The sequence below is a fragment of the Suricata suricatta genome, chromosome 4 (genome assembly GCF_006229205.1).
Source record: "Suricata suricatta isolate VVHF042 chromosome 4, meerkat_22Aug2017_6uvM2_HiC, whole genome shotgun sequence".
NCBI lineage: Eukaryota > Metazoa > Chordata > Mammalia > Carnivora > Herpestidae > Suricata > Suricata suricatta.
Window position 1 is genome coordinate 140,805,067 of NC_043703.1, and position 12,263 is coordinate 140,817,329.

The 12,263-nt window shown below is 44.5% G+C and overlaps 1 protein-coding gene across 1 annotated transcript in view; it reads left to right on the forward strand.

The window, feature by feature from the left end:
- LOC115290733 (xanthine dehydrogenase/oxidase-like) overlaps positions 1-12,263 on the forward strand; it is a 76,714-nt gene that overhangs the window by 34,182 nt on the left and 30,269 nt on the right. Inside the window, 3 exon segments of the mRNA XM_029938558.1 lie at positions 24-133; positions 9,495-9,676; positions 11,987-12,161. Coding sequence (XP_029794418.1) covers positions 24-133; positions 9,495-9,676; positions 11,987-12,161 — 467 coding nt within the window.

Consider the following 12,263-nt stretch of genomic DNA (forward strand, 5'->3'; position numbering starts at 1 on the left):
CTCTGCGTCTGGCCTTTGTACAGGCACCAGGAGGACGGTTCGGATGGATCACACCTTCTTCCCTGCTTACAGAAAGACCCTGCTGGCTCCCGAGGAGATACTGCTTTCCATTGAGATCCCCTACAGCAGGGAGGTGAGCTGCTCAGGAGCCGCCCGTATCACCCTTACCCCCGCTAGGCTCCAGACCAGAGACTCCTGTCTCAGGGACCAACCTCAGCATCTCTCAGCTTTTTTTTTTTTAAAGTTTATTATCAAATTGGTTTCCATATAACACCCAGTGCTTCTCCCCACACGTGTCCCCCACCATGACCATCACCCCCCTCCCTTCCTCCTCCTCCCTCTTCAGTCCATGGTTTGTTTACAGTATTCAATAATCTCCATGATCTGTGTCCCTCACTCTCCCCAGCTCTCTTTCCCCCTTCCTCTCCCCATGGTCCCCTGTCAGGTCTCTCCTGTTAGACCTATGAGTGCAAACATATGGTATCTATCCTTCTCTACCTGACTTATTTCGCTTAGCATGACACTCTCAAGTTCCATCCACTTTGCTACAAATGGCCAGATTTCATTCTTCCTCATTGCCATATAGTACTCCATTGTATATATATATACCACATCTTCTTGATCCACTCATCAATTGGTGGACATTTAGGCTCTTTCCATGATTTGTCTATTGTAGAAAGTGCCGCTATGAGCATTGGGGGTACATGTGCTCCTATGCATCAGCACGTCTGTACTCCCTGGGTAAATCCCCAGCATTGCTATTGCTGGGTCATAAGGGAGTTCTATGGATAGTTTTTTGAGGAACCTCCACACTGTTTTCCAGAGTGGCTGCACCAGTTTACATTCCCACCAACAGTGTACGAGGGTGCCTGTTTCTCTACATCCTAGCCAGCATCTATAATCTCTTGATTTGTTTATTTTAGCGACTCTGACCGGTGTGAGGTGGTATCTCAGTGTGGTTTTGATATGTATTTCCCTGATGACGAGTGACGCTGAGCATCGTTTCATGTGCCTGTTGGCCATCTGGATGTCCTCTTTGGAGAAGTGTCTATTCAGGTCTTCTGCCCTTTTCTTCACTGGATCATTCCTTTTTCATGTATGGAGTTTAGTGAGCTCCTTTTATATTTTGGATAATAGCCCTTTATCTGTTATTCCATTTGCCACTATCTTTCCCTTTTTGGAGGTTGCCTGTTAGTTTTTTTTTTTTTTATTTCCTTTGCCTTGCAGAAGCTTTTTATCTTATGAGGTCCCAGTAGTTCATTTTTGTTCTTAATTCCCTTGCCTCCGGGGATGTGGGGGGGAAGAAATTGCTGCGATTGAGGTCTAGGAGGCTATTTCCTGCTTTTTCCTCAAAGGTTTTTATGGTTTCCTGTCTCATACTTAGATCCTTTATCCATTTTGAGTTTATTTTTGTGAGTGGTGTCAGAAAGTGGTCTAATTTCATTTTTCTACATGTTGCTGTAGAGCTCTCCCAACACCACCTGTTGAAGAGGCTATCTTTTTTCCATTGGACACTCTTTTCTGCTTTGTCAAAGATTAATTGGCCATACTCTTGTGGGTCCAGTTCTGGGTTCTCTATTCAATTCCATTGGTCCATGTGTCTGTTTTTGTACCAATACCATACTGTCTTGATGATGACAGCTTTGTAGTAGAGGCTAAAGTCTGGGATTGTCATGCCTCCCATTTTGGTTTTCTTCTTCAATATTCCTTCGGCTATTCAGGGTTTTTTGTGGTTCCATACAAATTTGAAGATAGTTTGTTGCTTTGAGAAGAATGCTGGTGCAACTTTGATGGGGATTGCATTGAATGTGTAGATTGCTTTGGGTAATAATGACATTTTACAAGGTTTATTCTTCCAGTCCTTGAGCACGGAATGTTTTTCCATTTCTTTGTGTCTTCTTCAATTTCCTTCATAAGACTTCTATAGTTTTCAGCATACAGGTCTTTTACATCTTTGGTTAGGTTTATTCCTAGGTATTTTATGTTTTTTTTTTGTGCAATTGTGAATGGGATCAGTTTCTTGCTTTCTCTTTCTGTTGCTTCATTTTTGGTGTATAAAAATGCAACTCATTTCTATACATTGAGTTTGTACCCTCCAACTTTACTGAATTCCTTGATCAGTTTTAGAAGGCTTCTGGTGGAGTTGATCGGGTTTTCCATGTATAGTATCATGTCATCTGCAAAAAGGGAAAGTTTGACTTCTTCTTGCCGATTCTGATGCCTTTTATTTCTTCTTGTTGTCTGTTTGCTGATTCTAGGATTTCCAACACCATATTAAACAACAGTGGTGAGAGTGGATATCCCTGTCATGTCCCTGATTTCAGGGGGAAAGCTCTCAGATTTTCCCCATTGAGGATAAGATTGGCTGTGGGCTTTTCGTAAATGGCTTTTATGATGTTTAAGTAAGTTCCTTCTATCCCAACTTTCTCAAGGGTTTTTATTAAGAAGAGATGTTGTATTTTGTCAAATGCTTTTTCTACATCTATCAACAGGATCATATGATTTTCTTTCTTTTGTTTTGTTGATGTGGTGTATCACATTAATGGATTTGCGAATATTGAACCAGCCTTGTAACTCAGGAATAAATCCCACTGATCATAATGGATAATTCCTTTTATATGCTGTTGAATTCGATTTGCTAGTATCTTGCTGAATAGTTTTGCATCTGTATTCATTAAGGATATTGGCCTGCAGTTCTCTTTTTTTGTTGGGTCTCTGCCTGGCTTGGGAATCAAAGTGATATGTGTTTTGTAGAATGGGTCCAGTAGTCTTTCTTCCATTTCTATTTTTTGGAATAGCTTGAGAAGAATCAGCGTTAACTCTGTTTTAAACGTCTGGTAGAATTCCCCTGGGAATCCATTCGGCCCTGGGCTTTTATTAGTTGGGAGATTTTTGATAATGGATTCAGTTTCTTCACTGGTTATTGGTCTATTCATGCTTTCTATCTCTTCCGGTTTTAATTTTGGTAGTGCATGTGTGTTTAGAAATTTGTCCATTTCTTCTAGATTGTCCAGTTTGTTGGCATATTTTTTCATAGTAATCTCTGATGATTGCTTGTATTTCTGAGGGATCTGTTGTAATAGATCCATTTTCCTTCATGATTTTGGGTTTGCATGTTCTCTCTTTTCTTTCTGAGGAGCCTAGCTAGAGGTTTATCAATTTTGTTTACTTTTCAAAGAACCAATTCTTGGTTTCATTGATCTGTTCAATTGTTTTTGTGAATTCTCTCTTGTTTAATTCTGCTCTGATCTTCATTATTTCTTTTATTTTGCTGGGTTTGGGGTGTTCTTGCTGCTCCCTTTCTAGTTTCCTTAGGTGCTCTGTTAGGTTTTGAATTTGTGCTTTTTCTAGTTTGTTGAAATAGGCCTGTATTGCAATGAGCTTTCCTCTTAAGACTGCTTTTGCTGCATCCCAGAGAGTTTGAATTGCTGTATTCTCATTTTCATTCATCTCCATGTATTTTTTAATTTCCTCTCTAATTGCATGATTGGCCCAATCATTCTTTAGTAGGGTAATTTTTAACCTCCACATTTTTGGAGGTTTTCCTGACTTTTTCCTGTGGTTGATTTTGAGTTTCATAGCATTGTGATCTGAAAGTGTGCATGGTATGATCTCAATTCTTTTGTATTTATGGAGGGCTGTTTTATGACCCAGTATGTGATCAATCCTGGAGATTGTGCCATGTGCACTCGAGAAGAAAGCGAATTCCCTAGCATCAGGATGCAGAGTTCTAAATATATCTATCAATTCCATCTGCTCCAGTGTGCCATTCAGGTGTATTGTTTCTTTAGTGATTTTTTGTCTGGTTGACCATCCATTGTATTAAAGTCCACTGCAATTAGCACATTCTTATTGATAAGATTGCTTCTGTTTGTGATTGTTTTATGTATCTAGGAGCTCCTGAATTCGGCGCATAAATGTTTATAATTATTAGCTCTTTTTCATGTAGAGACCCTGTAATTATTATATAGTGTCCTTCTTCATCTTTTGTTACTGCCTTTATTTTAACCCTCAGTTTGTCCGGTATATGTATGGTTACTCCAGCTGTCTTTTGGCTTCCATTCTCATGGTAGATATTTCTCCATCCCCTTACTTTCAATCTGAAGGTGCCTTTAGGTCTAAGGTGAGTCTCTTGTAGGCAGCAAATAGATGGGTTTTGGTTTTTGATCCATTCTGCTACCCTGTGTCATTTGATTGGAGCATTCAGTCCATTGACATTCAGTGTTATTATTGAAAATATGGGTTTAGATTCATTGTGTTCTCTGTAGAGTGCATGATTGTAGTGATGTCTCTGGTACCTTTATTCCTTGCTACATTTCCCTCATAGAGTCTCTCCTAAAATTTCTTGTAGGGCTGGTTTGGTGGTCATGAATTCTCTCAACTTTTATTTGGGAAAACCTTTATCTCTCCTATTTTGAATGACAGGCTCGTTGGATAAAGAATTCTTGGTTACATATTCTTCTTGTTCATCACATTGAAGATTTCCTGCCATTCTTTTCTGGCCTGCCAAGTTTCAGTAGATAAGTCTGTAACCACTCTGATAGGTTTCTCTTTGTATGTCAAGGCCCTTTTCTCCCTAGCTGCTTTCAGAAGTCTCTCTTTGTCTTTATATTTTGCCAATTTCACTATGATATGTCGTGCTGAAGGTCAGTTTACGTTATGTCTTAAGGGAGTTCGGTATGTCTCCTGAATTTCAGTGTCTTTCTCTTTTCCCAGATTGGGGAAATTTTCGTGTATAATTTGGTCTAGCACGCCTTCAAGCACTCTGTCTTTATCTTCCTCTTCAGGAACTCCTATGATACGGACATTGTTCTGTTTGATTGTATCACTCAGATCTCTGATTCTCCTTTCATGCTCCTGAATCATTTTTTCTCTCTTTTTCTCAGTCTCCTCTTTTGCTATAACTGCGTGTTCTAATTCATGTATTCTCCTCTCTGCTTCTTTAATCCATGCATTGGCAGGCTCCATCTTATTATTCATCTCATTTAGAGTCTTTTCTAACTTGTCACAGCTATTTTGTATCAATATCTTCTCTGATAGCTTCCATGTTTTTTTCAAGCCCAGCAATTGATTTTATGACAATCATTCTAAATTCTTGTTGAGTTATGTTGCTTGTGTCTGTTTTGAGCCGTTCTGTAGCTGTGACTTCTTCCTGGAGTTTCTTTGGAGAAAAGTTCTTTCGTTTTGTCATTTTGGCTAGCTTTCTGCCTCTTGTCAGTTTTAAAAGCTCATTCTGCACTGTGCGATTATTAGTATTCCTCTATAGAAGGAGGCTCTTGGAGTGTCTAGGGTCTGTCGTTTCAGGAGGTGTTCTTTTAATGATGTCTCTCGGTTTCTCTTGTTATGCCTCCAATTAATTTATTTCCCTACTCAGCGATGTTTGGGATTTTCCACTATGTATGCTTTGGGTTGTTTCTTGAGGTAGCCCTGAAAAGGAAAACAGACAGACAAACACACAGAGAACACAAGCACACAAATGTACTGATAAAGAAGCAAACCTAAGGGGGAAAGAAAAAAAGAAACAGGAAAGAAAAGAGAGGGGTAAAAGAAAAAGAAAGGAAAAAAACAAAGGGAGGAAAAAAAATCAGGCGGGCAGTGGGGGGGGACAGCAACAGTCAGAGATAAAGTACAGTCTGAAGGTTTCAAACCTGCAGTGGGGGTTGGGGGAGATAAAGATGGAATAAAGGAAAAACTATCTGGATGGTAAGAGTTGATCTAAGCACAGCAGTGCCTAATTGTTGGTCTTTCCCAGATTCCAAGGGGAAAGGGAGAAAAGAAGGAAATAGGAAGATAGTAAAGGTAAGACAGGGGACAAATTAAAAAGTAAAAATATTAAGAAAAAAACCCCAATTAACAGTAATAAGCAAAAGCACAGCTGCTCTCCAGCGCAGATGGGCGTGGCTTGGTGTAGGTGGGTCAGGTCTCAGGGGCTGCTCTCTGAGACCCCGCCTTGGTGGATGCGAGGAGAATGGCGACGGGCACCCCAAGTCCCCCTCAGACCATGCGTTGCCAGCCACTCTCTGGAGTCCAACCTTCTTGTGCTCGAGCCGCTCTAATTGTTTCTGTTTTTTAAGTTCTGCTGGGTTTCTAAGTCCTTGCCTGCACAGTCAATATTGCCACCACAGTTAAAATCGCCTGCAGGTGGGCGGCTTTCTGGTCGGGATGGAATAGGAGGATTGTGAAGTCAGATTTTTTCCCTGGCTCTGCCTGCAGTCGGTGGGCTCCCTGCCCAAGGGAGAACACCCCCGCTGAAGGGACAGATATCTCTCAGCGCTCGGTGGCCTTCAGTTCTGGGCTAAATCTCTCCTCTGCAGGGATTACGCTGAGTGATTTCAGTATCTATGTCTCTTCCCTTGGTCTCTCTCCTGCCTTGCCTGGAGGTACCGCATGTGGCTGTGAAGGTCCCTGTGCCTCTGGATACCCAGCCGGCCTGCGTTAGCGGCTGTCCGTGGAACTGTGCGCCTCTGGTCTCCTGGCCGCCCCGCCCGGCTAGGAGCGGTGCGCCTAAGGACAGGAGGGTTTCAGCGGGCCCAGAGCCAAGCCTCTGGGCGCTTTGTCTCTGGAGCCAGCGCTCCCTCCCCAAAAGTCTCTGGTCTCAATTCCCAGTCACTCACTCAGGCAACCATAAGACTGCTCTCTATAGGGGAGGTCTGTCCGCACACCTCTGTTCTTGGAGATCAAAAAGCTGTGGCTTTTTAATTCTTCTCAGTTTGATAATTGTGGGTGGACGGAGGTAATGGGGCTCCTTACTTCTCCGCCATCTTGCCGCTCCCCCAGCATCTCTCAGCTTTAACAAAGTCTCTGAACGTTGCCTTTAACCAGCCATATTTCTCTCCGGACAATGAAGATTTTCAGGGCAGGGGGTGTAAGGACGCAGGTCTGAATTCGGCTTCTCAGAATCATTAGACAATAGAAGGGCACACATTGCCCAAGACAGGAGGGACCACCCTTGTGACACCCAATCAGGAAAGGCCAGCTAACACCCTTAACATTTCTAAGGGCAGGCCTAGAAGGCTAATCACGCCCTACGTGAGGGTCCTGGGCCCACTCTGTAATTGGTCAATACTCTAAATGTTGTGATTGGCTCCCACAAAAAGTAACAATGTATGGTTAAAGTTACTGCCAATATTGAAAGGCAATAGTGACTGGACCCCTGTATCTGTGTCACAATTTCCTGTAACTCCCCCTTCCCAAACTCATAAAAGCCCTACCCCACCTTTGTTTGGGGCTCTCAGCATGGATCCACTGTGCTGGTAAAGTCTGTGAGCCTGAGTTTAGGTCCAGCGAGCCTAAACCCGTAATAAAGCCCTTTGCTTTTGCATGCGTGACTCAGTCTCCCTGGCAGTTTCTGGTTTTTGGGGACGATAAAGAAATCTTGGGCATTACAGGGGCAGGGCATGCCACGGACTCATGGCATGTGATTCTGGGCACATCGTTTCAGGTTTGAGAGCCTCAGTTTCATCCTCTGTAAAACAGGCACAGTGTCACCTGCCATGTAGGTCATGGTGAGGATTGAAATCAAGAATTCATAAGGTTCCTGGCTGGTGTCTGGAAACCCGCGGGGATCTCTGTCTGGTAGCCAGGAACATGATCTCACGGACATGCCCAGCTGCCAAGCATTCCTGCCCCAGGTCAGGGGAGACCGGGGTTTGCATGTTGAGCAGAGAAGGTGCGTGTGGGTCAGGCCCACACATGCTGAGGAGGCGTTTCTTTGCTGACCTTGCTCTGAGTTGGCTCAGTTGGCTTTCTGGTTGTGGGTGGTTTCTCTGTCTTGTTCAGGCAGGTCTGGGTGCTTCTGGCTGCCTCCCTGCTGTCCCTGGGGGCCTGTGGTGTCTTCCCTTCGTGTGCTTTTCTCCTCCCTCATCAGCTACGTAGTCCTTCATGGGCCCTGTAGAAAAGTGATCTGTGTGAGGCTGGGAACCAGCTGTAAGGGAGCGGACTAGGAGTTTTACCCAGCTAGCACTTGAGCGAGTATTACAAGGCTTGTTTGCCCTTGCTAATTTTGGCCTTCTTAATGAGAATGCTAATTAAATTAGAGCCATGATGTCCCTGAGGTGGTTTCTTAATGATTTTCTAGCTTGTCCTTATAGACCATGTTGAGCAGTGATTCCCAGAGTTTTTGTATTTCACAGATTGGTAAATTTTCCTCTTTTTAATTATGAGTTGGAGAAGGGAGGAGGGAAAAGACATAACTCTGTCCAGTTTTTATCTTGCCAGATAGGGACATTAACGGAAAACGTTTTATGGGGGTTCCTGGATGGCTCAGTCAGTTAAACTGCCGACTTCAGTTCAGATCACAATCTTACAGTTCGTGAGTTCAAGACCCACATCGGGCTCTGTGCTGACATCACAGAGCCTGCTTCAGGTCCTTTGTCCCCCTACCCCCTTGCCCCTCCTCTGCTCATTCTGTCTCTCTCTCAAAAATAAATAAACTTAAAAACATCTTTAAAAATAAAAAACATTTCATAAAAGAAAGGAGATTTTCACACCCAGAATTAGGAAGGACTTCTCATGTAAGAGCAGCTGACTGACATATCACGGCACCCTAGTGGAAATGTCTCTGTGGACTGGCAGGGTCCTATTCCAGAACCAAGCTCAGACTCCAGCTCACCGTCCCAGGGCCATGTTTGACATCAAGAGTCTGGACCAGCTTCATGGTCCGAGGGAGTCCCTATGGCTTCTTCAAGCAGAAGCTTGTGCCCATCTGGCCGTCCACCATGAGTGTCATTGTGCTTTCCCCAGTGAGCCTTCCCTTAAGCCTCTGCCTTTGATGTTAATCATGATTTGGGTGCCAGGGTGGGTTCAGACCTCAAGAGGAACCTGCCCGAAAGGACTTGCTATCCGATGGTTCTTACCTGGAAAGTCACTCACACTCCCCTCTTCTACTGAAAGACAGGGCCTGCCTGGAACCCAAGGGGAAATGTCTGTTCAAAGCACAAAGCGAGCTAGTGTTTCACAGTGTGATTCATTCTTTCAGGAAGCAAGATTTCTAACCGTAGACAGTAGGCTAGTGAGAAAGACAAGTAGAGAGAGCACCTGCACAGGTGGCCAGCTGAAGGGGTGGCATCTCGTGGCATCTTCTTGAGAAGCAGTTAGGTCGACAGAGCTACTGGCACAGCCCGATAGGCCTGGTGGGCTCTGGTCCGGGCACGAGGATGGGAAACCTGGGGTCTGGGGGTCTCCGAGGGGCCTTTGTGAAAATGTCTTTCCTCTTCCCAACGGTTGGTTGAGAGAACCCATTCCCCTTTTCCTTGACTTTCCATTTCCTCATCGACAGAAGAAATCTCGACCCTTTCCCAGCCTCAAGGAGTGTTACCTAGATCTCGTCCTGAGAATGGGGCAGTTAGGAATGTCTGTATCTTTGAGGGCCACCAGCAGCCACTCTGTGATGGCATTGTCCCCTCACCTCGCCACTCACCCCCAGCCTTCAGCCTCGCCATCTGCAGTCCTAGCCAAACAAGGAGGAAAGCAGGAATCTTTCTCCTATTTTGTAGGGTGAATACTTCTCAGCATTTAAGCAGACCTCTCGGAGAGATGACATTGCTAAGGTGACCAGCGGCATGAGGGTCCTGTTCAACCCGGGAACCGTGCAGGTGAAGGAGCTGGCCCTTTGCTACGGCGGAATGGCTGACAGAACCATCTCGGCTCTCAAGACCACGCAGAGGCAGATCTCACAGTAAGAGCCGCCAGCAAAATAAAACCACCAGTGCTGCTCTGACTCCCACAGTACTGCGGCTGCTCTGAGTACTGGTGGTGTTACTGTTGCTGCTGCTGCTGCCATTACCCACAGTACTGTGGCTGCTCTGATTACTGGTGGTATTATTATTACTGCTGCTGCCATTACCCACAGTACTGCAGCTGCTCTGAGTACTGGTGGTGTTACTGTTTCTGCTGCTGCCATTACTCACAGTACTGCAGCTGCTCTGAGTACTGGTGGTGTTACTGTTTCTGCTGCTGCCATTACTCACAGTACTGCAGCTGCTCTGAGTACTGGTGGTGTTATTGTTGCTGCTGCTGCCGTTACCCACAGTACTGCGGTGACCCTGAGTGCTGGTGGTGTTACTGTTGCTGCTCTTGTGTTACCATGGTTACCACTGCTGCTACAATCCCTGCTGCTACCACTAGCATGATTACTAATAGGATGCTGTTCTTGTGCTGGTACTACCATTGCTACTACTGCTCTGCTACTCTTAGTACTGCTGTCATTGCAGCCACAACTACTAGTGCTATGGCTATTACCACTGAGCTTCTACTACCATCACTACAGCTAGTACTACTCATACTGTGACTGCTACTACTATTTCTACTACTCCTGCCACTATCATTCCTACTATTTCTACTACCATTACTACTCTGACTAGTATCACTCCTGTGGCTACCACTACTATTACTATGGATACTATTACTGCGGTCTATTCCTTCTCCTAGTAATGCTAGTATTACTGCTACTGCTATTACTGCTGCTACTCCTGATAGTACTACTGATAGCATTACTGCTGCTTCTGCTATTCATGCTATTACTCCCACTGTTGTTTTTCTCACTACCATTACTATCGCTACTCCTAATGGTAGTATCTCTGCTGCCGCTACTACTTCTACTATGAATCATAGTATTACTGGTGCTATTGCTGTTACTACTACTACTGCTCCTCCTTCTCCTACTTCTACTATGATTCTGCTTTTGCTACTACTATGACGATCGCTTCCACTACTGCTGTTTCTGCCACTGCTAGTATCACTTCTACTATGTTGCTGCTGCTGCTACTACTATTGCTGTTGCTACTGCAGCTGTTACTACCGCTGCACTCTTACTGTGGCTACTCCTATTACTCTGGCTAGTTTATGGCAGCACGTGTACCAAGCATATCCCTACCACTGTCCTGTCCTCTGTAAGCCTTGCAATAGCCATATGGATACATAAAGCTCACATTTGGAATTTGGACTTACCAGATGGGTCGTGTAAGTCAAGGGACTTAATCTTTCCAGGCCTCCATTTTCTCACTAGTAAATGAGTATAAAAATTTTCCATGCAGTGTGGGGCCTGGGTGGCTCAGTCAGTTGAGCGTCTGGCTTTGGCTCAGGTCATGATCTCATGGTTCATGGGTTCAAGCCCCGCATTGGGCTCTGTGCAGACAGCTAGCTCAGAGCCTGGAGCTTGCTTTGGAATCTGTGTCTCCCTCTCTCTTTGACCTTCCCCTGCTCATACTGTCTCTGTCTCTCAAAAATAAATAAAAAACATTAAAAAATTTAAAAATTTTTTCAATGCTATACTTTTAAGTTGAAAGGGAAAGTGATCTTTCATAAGAAGCACTTAGGATGTTGCATAGTGCATTTTCAGGACTTAATAGATTTAATTATTATTATTTTGTGGTCTTGTTAAAATTGTGTCTATTTTTATAATTATTATTTATTTATTTTTATTTTAGAGAGAGAGACAAGAACAGGGGAGAGGGGCAGAAGGAGAGAGAGAGAGAGAGAGAATCTTAAGGAGTGGGGCTGATCTGAGCGGAAATCAAGAGGTGGATGCTCAACTGACTGAACCACCCAAGGCACCCAAATTGTGTCTATTTTGGAAGGTGAGGAAACTGAGGGGGTGCCTGGGTGGCTAAGTCAGTTAAATATCTGATTTGGGCTCAGGTCATGATCCCAAGGTTCATGAGTTTGAGCCCTACATTGGACTCTGTGCTGACAGTTCAGAGCCTGTAGCCTATTTCAGATTCGATGTATCTCTCCCTCTCTGCCCCTCTCCTGCTTGAGTTCTGTGTCTCGTTCTTTCTCTCAAAAATAAGTAAATATTTAAAAAAGTATTCTTAAAGATGATGAAACAGAGGCTTAAGCAAGTAACTTGCCTGAAGTTAAAAATTCTAAGTATCCAAGCCAAGTTTGGAACCAAGTCTAATACAACTGTGGTCCTGTGCCCACCACCCCACACATGTGGTTCTGATGTCTGGATGGGAACGCTTTCCCACCATCTGCTCTCTGGCAGCTTCTGGAATGAGGGATTGCTGCAAGATGTGTGTGCTGGCCTGGCGGAGGAGCTGTCCCTGGCCCCCGATGCCCCTGGAGGCATGGTGGAGTTCCGGCGTACCCTGACCCTCAGCTTCTTCTTCAAGTTCTACCTGACGGTGCTTCAGAAACTGGGCAAAGAGAACTCAGAAGATGTGAGTGTGGGGTGTGGGCAAGATGCAGACTCTCTGCAGGACTTTTGTTTGGGGATCTAAGAAGCCAGTCTGAGTGAGGGAGTACTGTGGACGAGGTGGTAA